The sequence below is a fragment of the Mustela nivalis genome (assembly GCF_964662115.1).
Source record: "Mustela nivalis genome assembly, chromosome: 14".
In the NCBI taxonomy this organism is placed as follows: Eukaryota; Metazoa; Chordata; class Mammalia; order Carnivora; family Mustelidae; genus Mustela; species Mustela nivalis.
In genome coordinates, this window is record NC_139033.1 from 49,804,719 (window position 1) to 49,830,974 (window position 26,256).

At 36.6% G+C, this 26,256-nt stretch overlaps 1 protein-coding gene and 1 long non-coding RNA gene across 3 annotated transcripts in view; one reads left to right on the forward strand and one right to left on the reverse strand.

The window, feature by feature from the left end:
- Positions 1-26,256, reverse strand: part of PIK3C3 (phosphatidylinositol 3-kinase catalytic subunit type 3) — a 141,760-nt gene that overhangs the window by 8,587 nt on the left and 106,917 nt on the right. For both annotated transcript variants that reach the window (XM_082698240.1, XM_082698239.1), the window contains 3 exons: positions 17,626-17,794; positions 9,938-10,028; positions 1,968-2,093 (listed from right to left, as the gene is read on the reverse strand). In XM_082698240.1, coding sequence (XP_082554366.1) covers positions 1,968-2,093; positions 9,938-10,028; positions 17,626-17,794 — 386 coding nt within the window. The remainder of the gene's footprint in view (positions 1-1,967; positions 2,094-9,937; positions 10,029-17,625; positions 17,795-26,256) is intronic.
- On the forward strand, positions 7,094-23,953 carry LOC309847664. The gene is made up of 4 exons (XR_014302546.1): positions 7,094-8,024; positions 11,754-11,842; positions 19,207-19,331; positions 22,691-23,953. It is a non-coding gene; the product is annotated as an uncharacterized lncRNA (long non-coding RNA).

Sequence of the window (26,256 nt, forward strand, 5' to 3'; positions counted from 1 at the left end):
CAAAAATACTAGATATGGGAGTCAAAAGATTTGGGTTCAAGTCTTGATTCTGTTCCTTGTTAGTCACATGACGTTAGCGAAGTCATTGTCCCATTCTTGGTTTCTATCCCTGATTGCTCCAAAATACCCTGCTGTGCTATACGGAGACTCAGATCTACCATTAGCTAGACAAATCACTGACCATCTGAATCAGTTTATTCCTTTGAGAGGTGACCAGTTAGGAGTAATAACCTGGGAAGCAATCCCTGATTGGTCCCTGTAATATGACAGGACCCAACTGGTGTTCTGGGAGAAGAAACTTTTGTTAAGCCAGAAAAAGAGAATAAGCTAACATTTACAGGAAGAAACTCCTTTATATTCCTTGGATATTTTTTAAGTAGATAAAGCACTGTGCTAATATGTGAGTAACAGATAGAGCCCCATCTTCAAGAAGTTTGTATTTTAGGAGTTATTAAAAAAAAAAGTATCCAAGTATCTATAATAGAAAGCAAAATATAAGTGCAACTCATAATAAAGATAAAAGTCCTATAAATATCCAGAGGAAGATCAAAGTGGCATTAAGAATAGATCTTAGACAACAGCTTAGATTTGGTAGGCAGAAGTTTACCAAAGATTCACTGAAGAAGATGGATATTCTATGCTGAATAAATGGCAGCTGCAAAGTAATCACAGAGACAGAAAAGAACAAAATATTCAGAGAGATTATTAGGGAAACACCTTGGAGAGTAGCTTGGAATACAATATCCTAGAAAGCCTTGAGCTGCCAGAGAATGGACTTCACTGTTAAGCAATGAGGAAACACTGTACACCTTGAAATTTAAAAAGGAAAAAAAAAAAAAAAGACATTATTTTGTGAAAATATATCTGACTGGGATATTTAGAAGGATAAAAAATGCTTGGAGAAAAAACTACTACAGAAGAATTATAAAGGGTTTTAGTTATCCAAGATATCTTAAAGAACAAAAAATGGATTAAGATGTTAGTTGGAGGGCTCCTGGGTGGCTCAGTGGGTTAAGCCTCTGCCTTCAGCTCAGGTCATAATCTCAGGGTCCTGGGATCAAGCCCCGCATTGGGCTCTCTGCTCAGCAGGGAGCCTGCTTCCTCCTCTCTCTCTGCCTGCTTCTCTGCCTACCTGTGATCTCTCTCTGTCAAATAAGTAAAAAATCTTGAACAAAAAATTTTAGTAGTCAGAAAATGATAGAAAAGGATAATTAAAGAAATGGTTAAACTAAAAAGGAAATGGTTAAACTGAAAAGGCTTAGTGACTCAGTAGTACTGGGTGAGGAAGAAGGCAAAGTAGATAAGCAATTAGTAGAATTAGATGATTAGTAAAATTATAATAGAATAAGCAAAGTCAGGAAGGAGTGTGCAAGAAGAAGAGTGTGAGTGTGTGGAAGGGAAAGGGGCCTAATTTTTCTGTTTGCTTACCATTTTCATAATCATCCTCATTAGGAAATTCATAATAAAACCAGGTTTTAAACTTGGGGTTTACCATCACAGGCTAGTGTGAAAAGGTCTCCCTCAGACATCTGCATGCAAGATTCTACTAACAGTAAGTCTACAGATAGACTTTTTCAGTGCATGGTATGCACTGCTTTTCTCAGCTTCTATACTCCTTTCCTAGCACTTCTCTGTTTGTCAAAACCCAACAACAGTTCAAGTCTCACTTGCCAAGGCCTCTGCTAGACTCAAGATCATTCTCAAGAAAGATTTACAATCACCACTGACTACAAAGGACAAATACCTATGCTGATACTCCGCAGTCTGGTTAACAACCATGAAAATTTAAGTGGGATGACTCAGAGTTAATAATGTATGCAACACATTCATATCAGCTGGCTGATGTCAAAAAGTCTTGACAAAATGCAGAGAAGACATCACTAGCAGGAGAAAAGCATGACTCCCTGAGGACTCTGGGTAGGACACAGAGAAGCTGAGATCAATTGCACTGCCTTCAGAGAACTTACCTGGGCAAACTTGTGAATCTGCTCCACCACTGCAGCAAAGAGAGCATGGACACTTTCGTCGATCAGACTCTGCATGTAATGCACCGCCTCTTCATCAGACAGGTCCAGCCGGAATTTATCCTGAACCTATGAGGTCACAGTAGGTTAGTCTTTTGAATGAAAAATAAGGACTCAATTTAAAGAGACAGCATCAGATTGATATAGATGTTGTTACAATATATTATGACCTATTTCCATGACAAAGAAGTAATCCATAAAGTACAAGAAGTTCTGAATATTATTATTCTTTGAGTGAAGTTTATTGTTTTTGCTATATGCTCTTTAATCACCCTTTCTTAGTTGGTTGTTAGATATTTTTTTAAGAAAAAAACAAACAGTAAACGTGATTCTGCCAGGTGCTGCAGATATAAGACAATAAACATAAATTGTTCTTTTAATTCAAAAGTGTGCTTTACTTTTTTGCATTTCTTTTTTTTCCTCAAGTTTTATTTATTTAAATAATCTCTACACCCCACATGGGGCTTGAACGCACGACTGAGATCAGTCCTATGCTCTTCTGACTGAGCCAGCTAGGGGCCCCTATTTTTTTTTCCTTTGCATTTCAAAGCTAGAACTATTGTATAAAATTTAAAATGGGACATATTTGCTAATAATCTCCTTCACTTTATCCCTGTTACTTATTATTAAATGAATATACCAAGGTGAGATTATAGTAATATTCTCCCACACCGTTTCAATTCCTCTACAAGAACAGGAATCACGTCAATCACTGGCAAAATTAAGATATTCCAGAATGTCTCCTTTCCTATAGCAATTCCTTATACTTCTGCCAAGAACTACTTCAATTGGTCTGCAATTTCCAGAGAAGAATTTTCCTTTATTTCATATTTAAAGTTACAGATGACTCCCAATAACAGTAACTAGAATTTTTATAAGAATAACTAGAAAAATTAGTAGAGATATACATGAGAATGGTTCCTAAAAAATAAAAGCCAATGTAATTGAATGACTTTTCTGTGCAAAAAACACTTTACATGCAGTATTTCACCTCTCAAGTAGACAGTATCTCTACCTCTAAGATGCAGAAACAAAGGCAGAGCGAGTTTATGAAGCCAACCAACCCAGAGTAGAGTCCCTTCACTGATGGCAAGGGTCTCATGCTGCCAGATAATCTCATGCCACTGCACATAACCATTATAACTCTACTCCTTTCTCCTCTTGTAAGTGACCCAAATATACTTTTGAAAAAGCAGGCAAGGAGAAAATGTCTCTATGCAATTAAAAAGTAGTCACATTTAGTACTTCCTTTTAAGTACAGAATTTAACTACTAGGAAACTAAGAAGGACACAGTAGAACAACCCACGGCCCTGATTTGCACTTATTTCTTCACTAGATTGGGAGTATGCCAGATGATCCAACAGCTCTGCAGCTTCAGGATGGGGAAGTAAAAAAGACGTGGATAAAAAAGATGTGTCCTTCACTAAAAAGTGAAGGACAGTTCAATGGAGGGATGTCTTAAGGAATATCTTGAATGAACTAGCTCTCCCACTTCTGAATCCCAATGGTGCATCAGTTCCTTGAGTTTAACCCTTTATTTTCTTTGATTTAAGATGTCTGACAATGGGGTGCCTGGGTGGCTCAGCAGCTTAAAGCCTCTGCCTTTGGCTCAGATCATGATCCCAGGGTCCTGGGTTCTAGCCCCACATTGGGCTCTCTGCTCACCAGGGAGCCTGCTTCCTCCTCTCTCTCTGCCTGCCTCTCTGCCTTCTTGTGATCTCTGTCTGTCAAATAAATAAATAAAATCTTAAAAAAAAAATAAAAAAAGATGTCTGATAAGTCTGGAACTAGTTTTAAGGACATGAAAAAACTATAGGGCAGGAAAATCAAAACCTTAGCTTAATTTATCAAAACTTACATGCTTCTATAAGTGCTACAACACAGACTATATGTATTTTGCATAGAATATTTATATTTCATATTTACCAAATATGAAAAAACCACCCTTAACTGCATATAAATGGCTGATTTGGCATCATATATACTGACCAGGCTACTTGTTACTGTTCCATAGATCCTTAAGGTTCTAATCCTTTTCTTCAAGATACCTTCTCTCTGCTCTTCAGGTTATAGTTTAGGTCTATTCATGTGTGTGTGCACACATGCATACACACACATACACACAGTCTAACATTCCAATTAGTACTAAATATTGAATTTTGTCTTTAATAGCATTTTGATGTATATTCTTCTTGCATCCACACTCTCAGATGTGTATATGCCCCATACAAAAACCCTGCAACACATTTCAAGACTAAACTATACTGTCTTTCCTAAGGAACACAGAGATTTCATTTATATGTAATCTTTACCCTTTGTCTTTCAAAGCTCAAAATACATCATTACAAGACTAATTTAACATTCATTAATAAAAAAGACTCTTGCTTAAACTAATTTAGTATTTAGCATCTCTGAAATAAGAGTAACTTTTGTTAAAATAATAAAGCAGACATTCCTTATTAAATATTTTTAATTCCAATTAGAATTTTAAATTTTTTCCTTGTACTCATTTCCTAATAATTTAATCACAGAAGTGATTACAACAAAGGAAAAATTTTCACTCATCAGAGTAAAAGGAAGAGTTTTAATGTAAACATTATTTCCTTGCTGAGTTCATTTGATTATCTGAGCTGCAACAGAACAAAAAAATTCCATTACACGAATAAAAACCAGAATTTAAAATAAAGAATAAGGGGTGCCTGGGTGGCTCAGTTGGTTAAGGGTCTGCCTTTGGCTCAGGTCACAATCCCCAGGTCCTGGGATCAAGCCTGGCATTGGGCTCCCTGCTCAGCAGGAAGCCTGCTTCTCCCTCTCCCACTCTACTTGCTCGTGTTGTCTCTCTCTGTCAAATAAATAAATTGAAATCTTTAAAAAAAAAAAAGAAAAGAAAAATTATAAAAATTGAACCCCTATCCAACTACTGCTAAAAGAGAATTAATGCTATAATTATTTGTAATAAGACACAGGACTAGTAGAGAAAAATAAAAGCTACGTTACAAAAATTCAATGTGCATGGATGTTACGGCTTGTATTTTTTTTTAATTTTTAATTTAATTTTTTTAGAGTTTCTTAAAATTAACATATAATGTATTATTTGTTTCAGAGGCACAGGTCTGTGACTCATCAGTCTTACACAACACACAGTGCTCACGACAACATACACACTATCCAATGTCCATCTCCCAGCCACCCCTTCCCTCCAATGGATTGTATGTTTTAATAAACAAACTTTGTATGCACCAAAGGTAATTTAATTTTATAGTTCATTTGAAAGAGATCTTCACACAATTTGTAGCTGCTTGTAATATATATGTTTGTTTTAAGGTTTAGTCAAAAATCAATTAGAGAGGGGTGTTTGGGTGGCTCAGTCAGTTAAGCATCAGTCTTTGGATCAGGTCATGGTCCCAGGGCATGGGGATCAAGCCCAGCATCTGGCTCCCTGCTCAGTGGGAAGTCTGCTTCTCTCACCCTCTTCCTCTGCCTCTTCCCGTGCTCATGCTCTCTCACTCTCAAATAAATAAATAAAATTAAAAAAAAAAAATCAGAGAAAGAACACATCCATTTATTCTTCAACACAAAATAGTATTACCTCATTAAATTACTATGAATAAATTTATTACCAAAGTTTAAAAGATTTCCTTATTACTGATTTAAAGAAAACACAAATGAAAAAGCACTATCAAGTAGTTATGTTTATCCATTAAACTATTCTATTTCTCTCCCTCACCCCATTTTTTTAATAGAGATTCACCTATATCAGAAGCTAAGCAAATTTAAAACTCTCTGAATATAGGCTATTGTCTTATCAATACACTCTCCCTAGTAACAAAGTTAATAATATGCTAGAAAATATAAGTTTTCTTTTCTTTTTTTAACTGAAGTATAGTCAACATACAACGTTACATTAGTTTCTGAATACGTAGGTTTCTTATCTCAAATATTTTAACTTCCCTTTATTCACTAGGACAATCTACAGGAGTTGACTAAAATGTTTTATCCATACCACATGTTCATAAGATATCTCCTTTTCATTTATTCAGAAAAAACTGACACACCCTACTTCATGAGCCTTTCCTGGCCACAAATTTTAAAATTTCCAAAATCAATGTCAACTCAACATTTACTTTTCCTCTCTCATTTATTTTTTCTCTAAACACTAATCATGATTATTATGTTATATATTTTATTCATTTTACCCTGTTTCTTTTCTGTTTCCCTTATTAGAAGGTAAGCTCCATGAAGGCAGAAAATTTTGTTTTATTATTACTATAACTCAAGCACCAAGACAGTGCTTGACACTTAGTAAATAGCTAAATAAATACTAGTAAGTATTTATCAAAGTAAGTAAGTAAATCTTTAAAAAAAGAAAAAAACTAGTATGATCTATTTGTTCATTTTTGGAAATTAGTCTTCCACCATGCTTTAATTATACTTGTACATACCACTTTGCTTTATATCAATATGCATTATTTTTATTAGACTACTTGGGTAACTTTGTACTAAATTATTAAAAGGATTCAAGCAACTTTTGTGGAAGCTTCCTATGGCACAAAGCACAGAGCAGCACACTAACCTACTACTCCCAGGTACTTGATGTTTGTGATTCATGATCATATGTTTTAAATTGTGATTCCACCTCATATTTTTGGGCAATTGTGTTTTCTAAGAAATAAATAAATCTGATTTTAAAATATCATGTATTTCATATGTAAGTATGCAATTTTCAAAAAATTAAAACAAAACTGATATATATTAAATTAAGTTATGGAGACAAGAAAATATTGTTGTACTTCGTTATGATGACTCAAGTAATTCAAATAATCTGCACTTCTCTCAGCTTCAAATATGCTACCCTATTTCCATAGTTAGTCTTCATTCATGAGGTCAACACAAAAATTTTCCAAGTGGTAAGACTTTGAAGTAATGTTAGCAACTATGATTTCAACAAGGTATAAAAATCTGTACCTTATTTTTAAAGATTTTATTTATTTATTTGACAGACAGAGATCACAAGTAGGCAGAGAGGCAGGCAGAGAAAGTGGGGGAAGCAGGCTCCCTGCTGAGCAGAGAGCCCGATGCAGGGCTCAATCCTAGGACCCTAAGATCATGACCTGAACCGAAAGCAGAGGCTTTAACCCACTGAGCCACCCAGGTGCCCCTAAAATCAGTAATTTTCTAAAGAGAAACAGAAATAGAACAAAAGATCTAATAAGAACAACATAACTAGCAGAAGAAATTGGAAGCCTCAATTTAACAAATACCACTAGAGAACTTTCATAATTGACCTCTGAACTTGAGTGGAATCAGGAAAAAGTGACTATATGACCAAAGATAAATGGATTTAAAGTACACATCAAAAAACAAGTCCTGAATAAATCAATGCAAAAAAAGGAGGGCCCAACAATATTTGGAAGCTAGTACACCTATTAATTAGTCCATCTGGGCTGCTATAACAAGGGAAATTTTCATCAACCAATTAGATTTCTCGATGAATAAGCTTTAGCCAATTATGACAAAAGGAAGTCATGCTAAAAACCGGTGTGATAACTAGTCTATTTCCTGTGGGGAGAAGAGAGTTTACTGAAACAGTGCTTGCTGGATAAAATAATTAGTGAAGTCTTAAAAAGAGCATAATTTTCTTAAATGGCTCAATAATGAAGTATTTCCATTAAAACCCCCTCTCAAAAAAAAAAAAACCCCTCTCAATATTTGTGATAAACTTATAAAACTAGGTAAAAGAGTTTCTTATTTGTTGGCAATGGTATGAATACTTGTGCTCCTTTCCCCCCAAATACATGTTGAAATACTAATGCCCAATGTGAAAGATACTGGGGTAGAGCCTTGGGAGATGCTTAGGTCATAGAGTGGAACCCTTAAAGAAGAGATCCCATAGAGCTCCCTAGGACTTCTGCCAGCTGAAGATACAAGAAGTCTTCAACCCAAAGAGGGCTCTCATCTGACCACACTGGCACCCTGATCTTGAACTCCTAGAAATAACTGTAAGAAATAAATTTCTGGGTTTTTTTTTGTTTTTTTTTTTTGTTTTTTTTTAACTTTTTATTTTTTATAAACATATATTTTTATCCCCAGGGGTACAGGTCTGTGAATCACCAGGTTTACACACTTCACAGCACTCACCAAAGCACATACCCTCCCCAATGTCCATAATCCCACCCCCTTCTCCCAAACCCCCTCCCCCCAGCAACCCTCAGTTTGTTTTGTGAGATTAAGAGTCACTTATGGTTTGTCTCCCTCCCAATCCCATCTTGTTTCATTTATTCTTCTCCTACCCACTTGAGCGTATCATGCTTAGCAAAATAAGTCAAGCAGAGAAAGACAACTATCATATGATCTCCCTGATATGAGGAAGTGGTGATGCAACATGGAGGCTTAAATTTCTGTTTTTTATAGGTCATTCATTCTCTGGTACTTTCTTATAGCAGCCCAAACGGACTAAGACAATGTTCAATCTCCAGAGAAATCTTTTTTCTTTTTAAAAGATTTTATTTATTTATTTGACAGAGAGAGAGAGATCACAAGCAGGCAGTGAGGCAGGCAGAGAGAGAGGGAGAAGCAGGCTCCCCACTGAGCAGACAGCCCTATGCGGGGCTCGACCCTAGGATCTCGAGACCATGAACCAAGCTGAAGGCAGAGGCTTAACCCACTGAGCCACCCAGGCGCCCCAGATGAATTTTTAAAATAATGTTCAGAGTCTACTATATCAGAAGTTAGAGCTTTTTGGTCCCAATTATTACTTTCATCCCCCATAGAGACTCTATCTCTGAGACTGCTACTGTCCTTTAGTAATTATATATTTCTGCAAGGCAAAAATCTATACTATCTTTCAAGTTCAATACTGATAATTACACCGATACTGAAGATCATCTTATGTTATCTTTGAATTTTAAAAAAGTCCTTACAGAGGGCAAGTACTATGATGAACACTGGGTGTGATATTCAATAATGAATAATAAACATCATATCAAAAACTAATGATGTAGTGTACCTTGGTTAATTGACTTTAAATTAATAAATTAAAAAAATAAAAAATTTAAGAAGTACTTTCTACTTACCACCTCCTACCCCACCTCCCCCACCAAATCAGAGAATCAGAAGCTAATTCAGACAAAAATCTTCAAATCCGCTGCCCTTTCTCCCATCTCTTGTTAGAATTCATGATACAATAACTCTGAATCACTGTTCATCTACACGAAGACTACCCTTTTTTCTTTTCCTTGTAGGCCGAATTAAAACGCAGGTCTCTACTCTGCTGACACAGTAAGAAACCTCTGTAACCAAAGATATGGATGGGAAAGATAAAGAAAGGGATTTTTCTTCCTAGTTAGAACTATAATAGTTTGTCTCTGATCTTTAGCATGCATAGCGTAGGAGTGCCAGGAATCAAATATCCTATCAGGAGTATTAAAGAAGAGCTAGAAAAAAAGAGCAAGGGCAGTAGTAGTAAGCTTTCTCGTAGATACAATGACCTAGTCATGTGACTGTGGGTATGAACAGAACTGGCTTGACTGCAGGGACAGGAGAGGCTGGTACATTCTGGAGGGTGAAAAAATTATATAAAATGTTTCTTTCTTGGGCGCCTGGGTGGCTCAGTGGTTAAGCAGCTGCCTTCAGCTCAGGTCATGATCTCAGGGTCCTGGGATCGAGTCCCGCATCGGGCTCTCTGCTCAACAGGGAGCCTGCTTCCTCCTCTCTCTCTCTCTCTCTCTGCCTACTTGTGATTTCTCTCTGTCAAATAAATAAATAAAATCTTTAAAAAAAAATGTTTCTTCCTTAATTTATGTTACTTAAAAGTCTAGAGTCAGGGACATCAAGGGGAAATCTGTTATTAAAACCTTAACATCCTTTATATACGAAAAGAAGACTATAATACCTAACATTGTATAAAAATTACCTTTTTCACAGTTTTATCTGGTTCAAGAGCAATATCTGGAATGTTTGCATCCACCATCAGGGAAAACAAGTTCAAAATCAGGTTAGAATACCTATAGGAGAATGAGAAAGAAAAAAAAATAGTGATGCGTTAGTTCTGCAGTTCTTTCTTCTGCCAAGCATACTCCTAGAAGTAGTTGTACTTGGATCTTTATGATGACTCCTATAGATGTGCCATTGTCAGCTGTCTCACTGAAAAGCAAACCTTAAAGAAATATCTTATTCTGGGATGTTGATATAATGTCCTTTCTAGGTTCTACACTATGGGATAAACTTTTGGAGTAGCCATCTAATGGCATTCTTTTCATTTTTACATTAAGGATATTCTTTTTAGGAGAAATCTAAGGAGAATCCACTTTATATCTAATTAGCATTTACTAAACACTGGAGATCTGTCTTTGCTAGATGATGTTAAGAATCTGCTACCTTAAGACTACCTCAGCGTGTCATGGCTAAAGGAAAGAAAGAGCTAAACAGTCATCCCACTAATCATTCAGGAATATTCCCCCAGGGATATTAATCACCGTTTTGAACCACAGTGGCTTGTCTGGATATAAGCAATCCTAAATGAAGGAGAAAATAGCTAGTACTCTACTATACTAAGGATAGGCTAAGTATATAAATAATATCATCTCTGGACTATGCTGTTTCCTATAGAAACTAAAGGTTTGTCCTCACCAGTCCTCAAACTCTTCCACTTCCTCTCCCTCTAGAAAGAATGGTGTTATTCCAAATGCTCATTTCCAGAGGTGAAGCCTTGTGGGGAAACGTTTAAGTGTATACTGGGGACAATTCGCCTCCTCCTTCAAAACCCTCTCTCCTTAGAGAGTTATAATTTCTCTGGATGGCCCTTTCTTAGCACTGTAGTGATAAAAGACATTTAAGTTTGACTTTGGGGATGGAGGTGAGCAAACTAAACTTTGTTTTTAATGTAATAAAGCCTTTTCGCTGATCTCAGTAAAAGTTTCAACAAGTACCTTGCATGTCTCCTTTAGGGATGGAAGTTGGGCATTAGGTGATACAGCACCTTTACTCTAGCCATCTACTTATGCACTATATAAAAAGGTACAACTTTTTACCTGAAAACTGGTTACTACTGAACTATAATGATAATGGAACCTGAAGACAAAAATGATTATTCATATAAACTTCAAATTACCTATTTTATCAATATTTTTGAATTTTATATTGTCCATAAAAATCAAGAGGGACTGTAAGTGGGGGGGGGGGAAGAGGGACTATAATGAAAACTTATACCTTGAAGTCATCTTCTAATCAAATTAGGATAACTCACTTAGACTCATACAGTAATAGCTAAACAGCCTTAACTTAGCTTTAAGTTATTCATTTCCTTAAGGGAATTTATTTTTAAAAAGCATTATCCCAGATGTCATTCCATTTCTACTCATACAATAACTGTGTTTATTCAACCAACAAATATTTACTGAGTATTCATTCACTCTATACATTGTTTTAGGCACAAGGGATATAGTGGTGAACTGAACCAACAAGGTCCCTACATTCATGAAGTTTACATTCTGGAAGAGAATGGGGACTCACAAAATAAAATGATAAACAACATAATTTCATATCTGACTGACTGATAAAAAGATTTTTTTAAAAAGGAAAACTGAGGGAAATAGGTCACAGATTGATAGGTTAGGGAGAAGAGCCATCTCAAGCAGGTATGATTTTATTCTAAATGAGCTGGGAAGCAGCAAATGAAGGTAAAGTTCGGAGTGACATACTCATATACATTTTTGTTTTCTCTTTTTTAGGGGAAATATGAACACACTCCTCCACTACCACAAATTATGCGGTCAAGTTTCCCACATTTGGGGGAATTGCAGGGGTAAGCATATCCAGAGTGCAATGAATAAGGCTTGCTGTAGGAAAATCACCTTCATGATCATGGTATCTCCCCTGCCAGGTAAGTAGGAGGTGTATCAAAAGCTTGCACTGTCCATCTTGTGGGAATGGAGAATGGAGGTAGGGAAACTATTACACTGATATCTAGGTAGAAAAGAAACAATATAGATGTTCCCAAGCTGTACTTTGGAAATGGATTGAAAGACAGTTGTTGATGGTTTCAATGGAGCAGGGGAGAGAAGGCAGAGGAAATGAATATCACCAAGGATTCAGCCTAAGCAATGGGAAACTACTGTTGATCATCACAGTAAGAAAGAGAATGAAGAAAGAGCAGAATTTGGGACAGGGAATCAGTAATATTCTGTTTTAGACATACTGAGTTAGAAGTGCCTACCAGATTCTTAGTCAGGATGTCAAGTAGACAGAGAACTCAGAGGAGTTATCAGGGCTGATGGCATCAGTTCAAAACATTGGCATCTGGATCCTAATTAAAGTCACAGGTCTGGATGAAAATGCTGAAAGAGAGTTTGGGGGGAAAATGATCTAGAACAAAAAGGTTTATACTGAAAATGGAACTTCTAGACAGTTGAATATGTAAAGGTCAGAGAGAAGAGGGAAGAAATCAGTAAAGCAGAAGTAGCCAGCAAGGCAAAAAAAAAAAAAAAAGGAGAGGTTACACCAAATCTAAGAAAGGTTTTCAGGAACAAAGGAGTGCTCAACTGTGTCAAAGATGCTGGGAAGCAAAGTGGCCACTAGATTTGGTTTAGGTAACTGTTTACTTTGATAAAATTAGTTTTAATAGCAGAGTAAGGCTAGAAGTCTTCCTGGAGAAGGCTGAAGGAAGAAAAGGAGCCAAATCAGTGGAGACAGTGAGAACAGGTCTTTTTAAAGCAGATGGGCTGTGAACGAGAATAAAGAATTGGGCAGGAGTACAATGTCTAGTAATACTCCTAACTTACCCCACTAGACGCCAGTGGTGCTTACCTAGCTGTGACAACCAGAACTGTCTCCAGACATTGCAAAATGTGCTTTGGGGAAAAAGGAAGTGTAAAAGAGCTCCGGTTGAGAATCACTATTTAAAACCAATGGTGATGGAACGCCTGGGTGGCTCAGTCATTAAGCGTCTGCCTTCTGCTCAGGTCATGGTCCCAGGGTACCAGGATGGAGCCCCATATTGGGCCGCCTGCTCCAGAAGAAGCCTGTTCTCCCTCTCCCACTCCCTCCACTTGTGTTCCCTCTTTCACTGTTTCTCTGTCAAATAAATAAATGAAATCTTTTTAAAAAATGGTGAAAACACCATGAATGCTGGCTTTTCTTTAGTGACATACAGCTGATGCACTGCACAAAAAGAAGACACACAGTTCTGATTAGAGATAAAGTATCAGCATGTGAGGTTACAGACTGGATAAAAATTGTGCAAGAAGGTTCAGAGAAGGGCAGTGATCATAGTTTAAGGCCATAAAATTCAATGGGGAAAGGAGAAAAATGAGACTGTAAGGCAGATTTTATATGGTGGAAGGGTGGCAAGACTTGGATGTATGAGGCTGCAGAATTCCAGGAATGAGTATAATGCAAAAATAAGCTGTAAGAATAGAAGATGTTGGTAAAAGAGTGGAAAGCTTGTGACTGAAATTTTGGAGGGTTACGTTAATGGTACTGATGAGAAGTTGACAAGTTTGGCTCTACATGAGGAGAAGAAGGCCCCCAGAGGTCACGTCGTGGCTGGAGCACGCAACATATGAATGGTGAAGTCACAGCAGTAGTCACGAAGAAGATAATACAAGTTTTCAAGGAACACTGGGTGATGGGGAGATACATGATAGGTAGCAGTGGGGAGGATATCTATTGGTGTGAACTCACGGTGTGTGTGCTATCGCTTTTCTTTAAGCAAGCAAGGAAAGACAAGATTTGGAAGTTGCAAGAGGGAGCATGGAAGGCACCAAGCTTTGGGACATGTAGGATACGGAAACCAAGAAGAACCACTTGAAAGGACTGCAAGGACCATGGCATCAGCAAAGTACAGCCAGCTGCTATGTATTACATCAGGGAAAAAAATGTGTTTTCAATGAACCTTCAATTACTTGCATTCTACTCTGTTGACTATACAGGTTTTCCCAGTCTTGCCATAAGGGAATCTCAGAATATATCACAGGGTAGATTCACACAGTAACACAGGGAGGGGAAAACAAGGCTCAGTTTTGAAAGAGACATTTCAGACGTTCTAAAAACGGGTTGCCCATTAGACTTACCTGGGAGCTTCTTAAGAATATCAGTGCCATGGTGCCTGGGTGGCTCAGTGGGTTAAGCCACTGTCTGCACCTCAGGTCATGATCTCAGGGTCCTGGGATCAATCCCTGCATCCGGCTCTCTGCTCAGCAGGAAGCCTGCTTCCCTCCCCACTCTCTCTGCCTGCCTCTCTGCCTACTTGTGATCTCCATCTGTCAAATAAATAAATAAAATCTTTGGAAAGAAAAATATATCAATGCCCTAGCCCAATCCCAGACCAAGTAAATCTGATGGGTCTCAAAACTATTTTTCCCCCTAAAGTTCCCCCAGGTAATTCTAACGGGCAGCCAGGATCCATGATAAAATGTTTGCCTTCATGGAAGCATATGTGTGTTTCTTTTTTAAAAGGCAAACATTAATGTTTTCTGGAGTATCTGTTGGTTTTAATTAAGCCACCCACGCTGCTATTATTGTAGCAAAAGAAAACAAAATGTAAACAAATATAAAATGGATATTCCATAAGAAGTTTAAACATCCAATTATTTTGTAGAAAATCTGTCACTACCTTAACTGAATTAATCTTTTACATCTGTTGCTATGAAGCTGAATTTTCCATTTAAGATAGGACACATGACCCCCCTCAAAAGAAAGTATATGTATTAAATAGTACAGTAATTCAATATTCTACACAGAAAAATAGATTTAAAAGTTTACTAGACATCTTTAAAACCATTACCAAAAGAAAATATAAGGTCATCCAAAAATGGTCTAAATTGTTCACTGAAAACATTCAATACTAGAAAGAGAGATGCATTTAAGCACATCAAGTGAGGTTTCCTATAGTGTAGACCCTATAGGGTCTATTTCCCCTACAATATATCCACTTTGCATGCAACAAATATCAAGAATCCTACAACAAAGATGTTTACCGGAAAACTTAGGCTGTCTTTGTATCCTAAGTGTATTAATGTTTGCTATATATGTGGGTTAAGAGAAGGAATTATGTTTTCCTTGGACACTTAAAATGTTTTAGCATTACTCTTGCCACAAAACAGTACTCAAAAACCAAATTTACCAATAATTGGTGTGTTAGGTATTGATTAATAAGAGATGACAATGTATTCTGTTACATGAAAATCAGAACACCATAAAATGTATTCTGACATCTATACAATTGTAATCATTCATAAGTTAGTTCAAAAGGAAGTGCTCTGGTTACAAGGTCCAATGTTAGTGAACGATTTCCTGCTGCAGAAAATGATCAACCATCCACAAGAACCATGAAAAGAAGGTGGTTTGTCAAACCTACAAATCCTAATTTTAAAAAATGCCAACTAACTTTAGCTCTAAACACACTTTTAAGTATCAGGTTAACTCTTATGGTATAAAGGCAAGTCTTTAGTAACAGAACCATGTTCTAAAAAACAGTCTTAAAAAATTAATGTTGGGGTGGGGCGCCTGGGTGGCTCAGTGGGTTGAGGCTTCTGCCTTTGGCTCAGGTCATGATTCCAGGGTCCTGGGATCAAGCCCCGCACCGGGCTCTCTGCTCAGCAGGGAGCCTGCTTCCTCTTCTCTCTGCCTGCTTGTGATCTCTGTTAAATAAATAAAATCTTAAAAAATAAAAATTAATGTTGGGGGCATAAGTGTCCAACTCTTGATTTCTGCTTAGGTAGTGATCTCAGGGTCCTGAGATCTAAGCCCCACATCAGGCTCTGTGCTCAGCATGGAGTCTGCTTGAGATTCTCTCTCTCTCTCTCTCTCTCTCTCTCCTTTTGCCCCTCCCCACCACACTCTCTCCTTCTAAAATAAATAAAATCTTGTAAAAAATTCAAAGTACGAAAAATAAATGTAGATTAAAAGATTAGGGTCCCTTGATCTTAACCGAAGTACAGGGAAATCTAAAAAAATTAAAAAGCAGTTTTCATGAAGACTTAACATAAAACTATTTAGATTAATCTCTGTGATTTTTCTTAGTAGTGATGAAAGTTAACTTTGGCTCCACATTAATAACCTGCCTGTTTTTTCATTCTACTGAATTGCTACTAATCCATTATCAATGACAGTTTATAAAGCACATTGTTTTCCTTCTGCTTTTAGTAAGATAGAGCATCTCTGACATTTCTCTAGTTTTCATATCATTCTGTCTGTCTTGTCACTGAGAATGCCATGGTCCCATCTAGTTTTCAGTAGGCTTTGACTATTTTAAATTAAAAATTCCAGATATTAAAGTGGAACTCTGATCTCATTTCTCTGAAAGTGCTTCTGCATCAACAGACAAATCAAAGAGCACTGATCTCATTATTCTTTCAGCTTCTGTGGTAAGTAAAACTGAGTCACTCTGCCACCTAAAGGATAAATAGTGCGGCTGTTTGTAACATGCACGTCAGAGTTCTTGACACATGGTACAGACTGAGTTAACAATGAAGGCCTAATGAGTCACTGCGGAGATGAAATCTGATTATTTAATAGAGGACAGCCATTCTCCTAGGACAAGCAGCATCAATATCACCCAGGAACATAACCTCACCCCAGGTATGAGGCAGAAATTCTGGGTGTTCTCATTTAATAAACTCACAGAGTGTCTATGTTCTAACCACTGCATGAGTAAGTGAGGTTACAAAGACACAAGACAGAGCCGACGTGCACAGGCAACTTCCTGTCTACTAGCTATATATTTTCACTGGGAAGAAGTGAAAGAAGGTGTGCGTCCTGGGCTGGGAGTTTCCACATAGTTAAGTTGGGTAAAGCGATCCTGCCATTTTTGACTAATGACCAGAGCCATGTCCTAAATTTAACAAACATGACTTACTTTTTTTTTCCTGATGGTATATGTTAAGTCCTAAGTAAACTAGGATGAACAAAGCAGAGATGGAGTGGCACTGGAGAAGGAAGAAAGGATAGAGAAAAATAAACTTTTTTCCTTTAGCAGGATGACTGATGAGGTGCTAAAAGACACAAAATCATATGTAACATTTATTCTTCCATCATTTAACAAACTTCTAAATGTTCCTTTAGAGCAACTGAAACTAAGGCTGATAAAGTTACTACAGAACAAAAATGAAATGATACTTTTACTTAAAGTATCACTTTAAATAAGTTTAATGCTTCATTCTGTGATAAAGAAGTAGGGAGAGAGCTTGGGAGAAGGACAAGAACTCAACCTCGTGATTATAATCCTTCAAGACTGGCTTCAGGGAGTTGTGAATGGTTATGAAGCTTCTTAATCTTTTCTCCATCCCAACAATGTCAAAGTATACAGAGTGTATTTTACTAAAATGATTTTAGCCCACTGATTTTGAAGCCTCCATGTGTGCCTAATCTTATGTAATGTTAGCTTCCTATTTGGTGGCATTTAGCAATCAAATAATTCGTGGGAAAGCAAGAAATTCTTTTTTCTTTTGCTATCAGTTTATCAAAATAGATACCATGCATTAAGAAATACTCTGCCTGTGTCATTCTGGAAAAGAGTGATGCTAAAGAATGTATGCATTTGAACAACTCCTTTTCTTGCTCTATGAAATGAATTTATTCTTTACGTCAAGCAAATCAACTTACCTTCGAAGGTGGAGAAAAGCCGTGTAACACTGTTTACGGAACTCTTGGTACTGCTCACTCTGGGTGCCCCCCATTCCTTCTACCATTTCTTTATTCAGCTTCATGGGAGGAGGAAGAGGCTTCGGATCCCGACCCAAAATATATCCGAAGTCTATGTGGAAGAGTTTGCCTGGATGTTGATAAGAAACTCATTTGTTTCCAGAAATATCTTTAAAAACTGAGAAGGGGATATGTCATATAACTGGTATAAACAGTATCTTTTGATAATATTAATTCATGATGAAGTCTATTAAATTGTTTAATCCTCTAAACCCAGGCTTAGGAGTGGTCTTCAGAGCATTTTGCAGTTCATTTTAACTTACATTTATTTAGATGAAACTACAGTTAAATTAATCTCAGGGTAATATTAATTTATATTCCACTTTTAAATCTTCAGAACCAAAGACAGCCAAAGGCTAGATAACTTTTAAAGGCATTAGCAGAAATCAGTCTCCTGTAACAAATTTCTCATGCTGAAGTTTTACACAAATTCCATTCATAAGCAGAAGGTCTCTTCTTTTAAATATTACTGAAATGAATCCTTTAACTTATTGCTATTCCCCTTACCAAAACAAAACAAAATCCCCCAAATTTCAAAATTATATTCTTAGCTTCATCTGAACCATTTTTAACTAATCCATGTCACTTGGTAGCTGCAGACTAGGAAGCCACAGTATTTATGTCTGCCGAGAGCTGACGACAGATGTAGTGCCCATGATGACAAACCCTAGGACAGTTACCTAAACCCACAGACAAGATATATAATAAGAATGTGACCGATCATTCACTTTAGAGAATGACTCATCATTTGAATTCATAAAGCATCCTGTGACTTACAAGTAGGTAAGGGAGGCATATATTTTAACACAAAAAGTAGCTCCCTGGATCCTATAACCCACGCTCTATCAAGGAAGGGATTTAGGCCTGTTTTGTGTATCCCCAGCCTCAGAATAGTTTCTGGCACACAGTAGGCACTCACTGTTGAATGAAGGAATGAATTCATTTAAAAAGCCAGCCAGGGGTGCCTGGGTGGCTCAGCCATTAGGCATCTGCCGGCCTGGGTCCTGCTCCCAGGGTCCTGGGATTGAGCCCCCAAGTCGGGCTCCCTGATCCATGGAGAGCTTGCTTCTCCCTCTCCCACTCCCCCTGCTTGTGTTCCCTCTCTTGGCATCTCTCTCTGTGTCAAATAAATAAAATCTTAAAAAAATAAAAGCCAGACAAAAAATTTCCCTCATGCAATCTGCCCACTCTTATTTGTCTTGTAATACATTATATGACCTATTTTATGTGAAAACCTATCCTCCATCATGTATTTGGGAAGCTCAGGTATCCGCCTCCTGCCTCTTCAAGGGTAGCAGCCAAAAACTTTTCTTCTTCAAGTACATGTACTAAGTTTGGGTATACTTCTGGCATCTTGCAAAATATTTTTATATATCAATTCTACCATTAATATGTTAGCTAAACTCTCTACCTCTTGCTCTGAGCATTATTACTATTATCTGTGAATGTTACACTCCACCTTTAGGTCACTGTTGGAACTAGAAAACGATGAGGTGCACAGAATGACCTCAGGTGTGGCCACGAAGTCCCAGGTGAACAGTGATACACTGGGATGTTGTGTAACTGCTCTTTAGTACAATGGACACTTTCATGTTTCACTTAATCAGGTATGTGACCCTGACAAAGCACCTTAATGTTTCCAAGCCTCACTTTCTAAACTGCAAAATAGGTGATTACTGTTAATTACCTTATAAGACAGAAGTAAGAGATAATACATTTAATATTTAGCACAGTACCAGGTACACAGTCTGGTACACAATGTCTGCTGTCATTGTAACTATTTCCAAATAAGCTATAGATGAGTGTGTCAAGCAAAATAACTAAAAAACCTCAATTAAGTCAAGAATGATTACATCCATAGCCTTGTCCCATTTTGGAAGCTATGACCCCTGAGGAAAAAAATCATTTTAGTCTGAATGTAAAGCCAAAGCTATCTAATATCTATTTAATAAGATAAATTAAGCTACTTAATATCTAATAGCCAGGTCTTTTAAAGGTGTTTACAAATGTTTATCTTAAATACTTCAAATACCACTTTAAAAAAAATTGTTAAATACTAAACTCTGTTCAAAAATAAATATTAACTGCCATCTTAAAGATGTTTAAAATATACTGAATTGGTATTTATATCCCTTATACCTGAGACCACAACTGCCAGGAATTAGTAAAATTAAATATTAAAGGGATAAGCAATCTTATTATTTGCAACTCTTCCCAAGCACTGTTCTTACAATGAAAAACTAAATAATACATTAAGTTGGAAATTCTATACAACTTTGAAAATGAGAAAGAACTTCAGGTCTGCCAAGGCCAAGTAATTAAAAAAAAGTCCAAATGTAAGGCAATACTGATACCAAATTTAAGTAAAATTCATAGACACTGGTGCTATTTTCACACAACGGTAAAGAAAACTAGGCTGAAAATGATCGGCAGTAGAGAGCAGACATTGTACTACATCTAGGACATGGAGTTCATAGATAAAGAAAAAGAACAGTTTATACATGAATATGCATATTAACAAGTTTCCCAAGTTTTAAATACTATCATCACCCAGTTATGGAATAAGTGGCCATTATCAGTGCAACCACTGCACTGAAAACCAGTTTTCCATTTATCCATATCATCTCCTTGTCTTTTTTTTTTTTTTTAAACTTATACCAGGTTTAAAATGTTCTGTTCAAATTGGGGGAACTGATGGAAGTCTCATAAAAACTTTTTTTTTTTTCAAAGATTTTATTTATTTGTCAGAGAGAGCGAGCGAGAGCGAGCACAGGCAGACAGAGTGGAAGGCAGAGTCAGACAGAGAAGCAGGCTCCCTGCGGAGCAAGGAGCCCGATATGGGACTCGATCCCAGGACGCTGGGATCAGGACCCGAGCCGAAGGCAGCTGCTCAACCAACTGAGCCACCCAGGCGTCCCTCATAAGAACTTTTTAAACAAATGTTTATCTATCTAGTATAGTAAATGACAGCTAGGAGGTGAGGGGAGAAAAAATTACAATTAGATATAGAGAGCAAGGGACCTGCAGAGAATTGAAAAAGGGTGTTGTTTCCCCAAAAATAACAAGTAGAAGCTAAGTGAAATGGTTCCTCTAGCTCACACCGGGGCTACCTACAAGGCATCCATCTGGCACGCATCTGGTAAGAAGTTACTAGTGAGGCTCTTACCCCACCTATTCACATCAAAAGAGCTCAGCGAAGTGTGTAATGAAATTATTTGTTCACTTAGCTTTCTGCCCCAAACTAAACTCTTCCTGAACCTTTAAGAGTCTTATAATCAAGAACCTTGCTTTATTTATTTTTGTAGAGCACTGAAACCTAGGCTAATGCTTACCAAGGAAAAGCACCCAGTGTGACTAGTTTGCATGTATTTAACCAATGATATCTCAATTTCACATTTACAGCTTAGACAACTTTTATAAACATTGTTAATACAAGAAATTTCCTTCTAGAAACTAGAGAGTTCTTGCAGGAAGTTGTTTTGTTTTAAAATTTTTGTATCTTTGTTTCCATGAACACCTACAAAAATTAACAGAGGCTGAATCTGGATCACCTAGATCCTTGCTACTTAGTACTATACTGTAATTTCACTGTTTTTGATTGGGTTGGTATTAAACAGCAAGGCTACTTCAATTGTTTCAGGCTAATAGTAATAAAAGCAGAAGTGGTTGGTTATATCCTGAAAGTACATGACACCATCCTGAACAAAGGTTATAAAGTAGTTCACAGAGAGAAAAGCTGCATAAGCATATTCACATGGGACACAATATTAATAGCACCCTGACCTCAAACTCACACTATACTATCTGTACCATATTCACCCTCCAAATGACAATTTAGTTTCAGCATTACTTCATCCATCACAATAATGTTGCTGGATTACATCTTGCTAGTCTGTAACATGATTTAATTTATAAATCTGTTTTTACCTTATAGTTATAGAAGAATAGATGCATAAGAAGTTAATATCAGGTTTTATGTTGTACATAGTTTAAATTATAAAATGTAATTATCAACACAATGGGTTTTACTTCTATTTAAAACAGTTCTGTGCCTTACTCACGACTGAAAAACACCCTTTCTGAATTCCAAAATGTGCTTCAGAGGTTCCCAACCACAAATAAAATTGATTTTTGGAGAAATCCATAGACTTCACCAAATTCCCAAGGGAAGTCCATGATTCCAAAAAGATAAGAAACTACTTTTAGAGTAAGGAGTTTGATAATTGTAGGACTTACTGGGAAAGCTTCATCTCCTAATCCTTTGAAGTTCAAGGGAGTATGCTATCATTGAATTTTCCGTGATTTGGTAAAAAGTCCCTGATCAACTTCTGTTAAGGATTTCACTGCCTTCAACTACACATGTATCCTCTGTTCCGCTAATCTAAGCTCTTCATTTTGTGCTTTACTCTGAGTTCCCATTTGTCTTCTACAATTTGTTGGACAAATACCATTCTACCCTTCAAGACTTAAAGAGATGAGAAGCTTATAATATTATAGGTACAGATAAAGTTTCCTTGGTTTTATTTAATTATTTAAATAATGTTTTGTTTTGGGGTAACTGAGTAGCTCAGTCAGTTAAGAGGCTGACTGCTGGTGTGGTCTCAGGTCTCAGGTCTCAGGTCATGATCTCAGGGTCATGGGATCCGGCCCCCTGCTGGGCTCCTTGCTTAGAGGGGAGTCTGCTTGAGGGATTTCTCTCCCTCTGCCCCTCCCCCAATCTGCACATGCTCTCTCTCTCTGAAATAAATGAATCTTTAAAAAAAAATGTTTTGTTACCAATATAATTTCTAATGATACTCAGCACTTGAGCAGATAACTTATCTGACCTAACTTTGATTCAAAACTGATTTTTTAAAATAAATCATGCTATCCTAATATCAAACTGTATTAGCCATCACACAAGGCTTACTTAGTGGGATCCATCTCTTAATAGGAAACCTAACCATTTTTCTCCATTTCACTACAGGCATTACTGGAACGCCAATGTCAGCTCTGCGTCACTGCTTGCAAATGGAGAGTATCCTTCTTAGAAGAAAACTCTCAAAGAACAGGATTACTGCTTAATTATATGGCATAAAAGATTCAGTATCTAACAATAAAACCATTATTATGCTTTGCAAGTTCAAAGAGTCATGTATTCTGAGAAGAGGCTATTAATGTTTTAAGGAAATTCATCCTCGCTGGTACCAAAGGGAATGGCTCTTTCAAACTTAATGTCTAAAGTGAAACTTGTAATGATTTTAAAAACGCGCTTCATGAAATTAAAAAAAAAATGTTTAATTAAGAAGTTCAGAAAGTATGGATTTACTCAAATCTATTAACAGATCTATTAATCTTAAACAGTCAAGAGATAAAGTGTACATAAAACAAACTGAATGTTGATTGTAATTACCTCCTTTTGTCCCTGACTTGCAATACAAAGGGAGTAAGAGGTGCTAATTAAGTTTCCTTGTTATCTGAATAAGTGACATTAACTTATTTCTAAAATTGTGGTTCAAAGCGTTTGTAGTTCTTGTATTAAAGAGAACAGATGCTGCTGAAATGAACAGTATTTCATAGGAGAGCTTTTTTTAAATTTCCCTTTTGTCTATCCAATAATTACAAACAACCAATCTCAAAATTGTACTTATTTCATTTTTTTACACCTCTGCTTAATCCTTCTACCTGACTCTCTTCTTCTGTTCCCCATGATTCAAACTCTATTTTTGAAAACCCTACACAATACTCAAATTGAAATATTCTTCCCTGCCACTCTACTTTATATTAAGTTTCCCACTCTTCAGTTTCTTTGCATATGACCTGACATTTTACTATTTTTCCACAAAATGCCTTTATTTCTTACATGAATGTTGTATTTTTCTTATGTTAATGTCTTAGCATGAAACCCAGGAAAAAAAGAAGGTGGTGAACCACCAACCACTTACTGATGCAATGGAAGCTATATTTTTGGAATTAAAAATACTCCCTAAGCTACACTCCCAATACTCCTAATTAATAGTTAGTTAAGCCCTTATAATATTAGTTAGAGCTATTTTCACTTACAGTTAAAAGCACAGTAGTAATGAAATATTTTTCAGTTTTTCAGTTTTTGAATAATGAAGAACAATAAGACATACCTAAGTACAGATCAGTATAGACACTCCAATTATCTGCTAAGTATTTCCTATAATTTTTTTCGCATTCAATTGTTAAGATCTTAGGTTTCTTATGAATAGGGACGAAATTAAGCTAACTAATGAAAAGGGGGCAAACTATTCAAGAAAAAACCATTTTTTTTTTTAAAGATTTTATTTATTTATTTGACAGAGAGAGATCACAAGTAGGCAGAGAGGCAGGCAGAGAGAGAGGAGGAAGCAGGCTCCCTGCCGAGCAGAGAGCCCGATGTGGGACTCGATCCCAGGACCTGAGATCATGACCTGAGCCGAAGGCAGCAGCTTAACCCACTGAGCCACTCAGGCGCCCAAGAAAAAACCATTTTTAAATGCTATGTATTTTCATTTTCCCTGTAGTCATTAAAGTATTAAAGTCAATAAAGGTTTCTCAGACCCTACCATATGTACTGAATGAGAAACTGAGCCTAAGGCCCCAGCAATCTGTAATTTAACTTGCTCTCTAGGTGATACTGATACAAGCCAAAACTTGAGGACTTCTGACTTACTTTATACTGACTAATGCAACTCTCAACTGTAGGTAAGTCACTATAGAGGGGACACTGGCTAGGAGAATTACCTCAGTGAATTAAAATTCATATTCAATACTAATGGTTACAGTTTCCCTGTGTTGTATAACCCCATTACTTTAAAAATTGACACATTTTTATGTTCAAGGGGTTACTAAAAAATGTACTAACTTTTTATTAATCTAATTTATGGTTGCTAGTCTATGGTAGAATTTGAATGCTTTAAAGTACAATTTAACCCTGTCCAAAATCATTCATTACTTTGAACTACTGTGTTATGCCCCATGGTGAAGAAAGAAAAACAAAACACAGAATCAAACATGTTTCTTTTCAAAATCTTAAGGTTTACCTTAAAACACAGAAAGAATAAGATAAAATTAATGATCAAATTGGCTGTCTCTCTTTTATAAACCTTCCAATACTGGGGCACCTGGGTTGTTCAGTCTCTTAAGTGTCCAACTCTTAATTTCGACTCAAGTCATAAACTCAGGGTCCTGAGATCAAGCCCCACATCAGGCTCCATGCTGGGCATGGAGTCTGCTTAAGATTCTCTGTCCCTCCCTCCCTTTGCCCACACCCCTCTCAAAAGTAAACAAATAAAACAAGCAAATAAACTAATAATAAACAAGTAAATAAACAAATAAACCTTCCTATACTACCAAAATAAAAAGCCAGTCAAAACATAATTTAAAAGGCAGTAACCTTAAAAGAGTTTGGATTTTATGATGGGGAAAAAGGAATTTTTGAAGTTTTTTTTTTTATGTCTAAATTTATGACTCCAAATAAAAGCTTCATAAGCCAAAAAGGAAAATATTCTTTTTTCCTGGTAGTGAAACAAACAAAACCATAACAGTTAGCCAGCCATGAAGGAATGTTTACTATAAGCTCCAGACACACAAAAACCACATTATCTTACTCAACCCTCACACTACCACCAAAGAGAGGTTCCGTTATCTGCACATTGAGAAAAGTGACTGAGTCACAGATGTAAGTAACTTACCCAAAGTAACCCAATGGGGGAGGGACAATTTAAACCCGAAGACTTTTACTTTAGAGCCTGAATATTAACTCCTATGTGAGAATGTTCCTCAGAATTAAAAAAGAAAGTAAGTCAATTTCATATAAAATTAAAGAATGATAAAGAAGAAAAGTGCCCAATTAGGCTAACAACGACTTTCTTAACTTCAAACTTTCCGACAAAAGATTCATAGTATTTATTACTCTGAAGTGCTGAGACAGACAAAAAGCCACCAACTCCTCTCACTACACAAAACAACTCCAGATTGGATGAGCCATCCTTGGGACCTACAAAGAACTTTTCCATTTACTACAGACACCAAGTTCCCTGTTCCACTTGTGAATGTTTTTCAGTTACTTAAATACTAATATTAAAAGTTAATCCTATTATAAAGTCTGTATATCATAAAGAACAAAGTTTTTCAGTTATACTGGTCTTGTTTTTTCCCCTCAAATTTTAGAAAATTAAAAATCAAAAAACAAAACAAAACTTTCCCAAGAGTTGAGATAAACTCATATTATGTTCTATTTGAGCCCTGCCACAATTGAATTACCCCGGATAAACTTCTGAAAGCTTCCTCAAAGGACACCAACTCTGAAAAAAACTTTTTCAATTCCATTGTAGAGCCTAAATTTTTAATTTCTTGCCCAGAAAATGCTATATCACTGGATTAATAAGTGAAACACCATTCACTCCAAATTTGCTTCAGGAAAACAATGTTGTAAGGGACCACAGGGCAATACACTGACAAAGGAATTTCCAGACTTTCACTTCTAGGATGGACACACATCGCCCTCTGCTGGACAAGCTAAGGATACTTCAACTATGCAAAAGT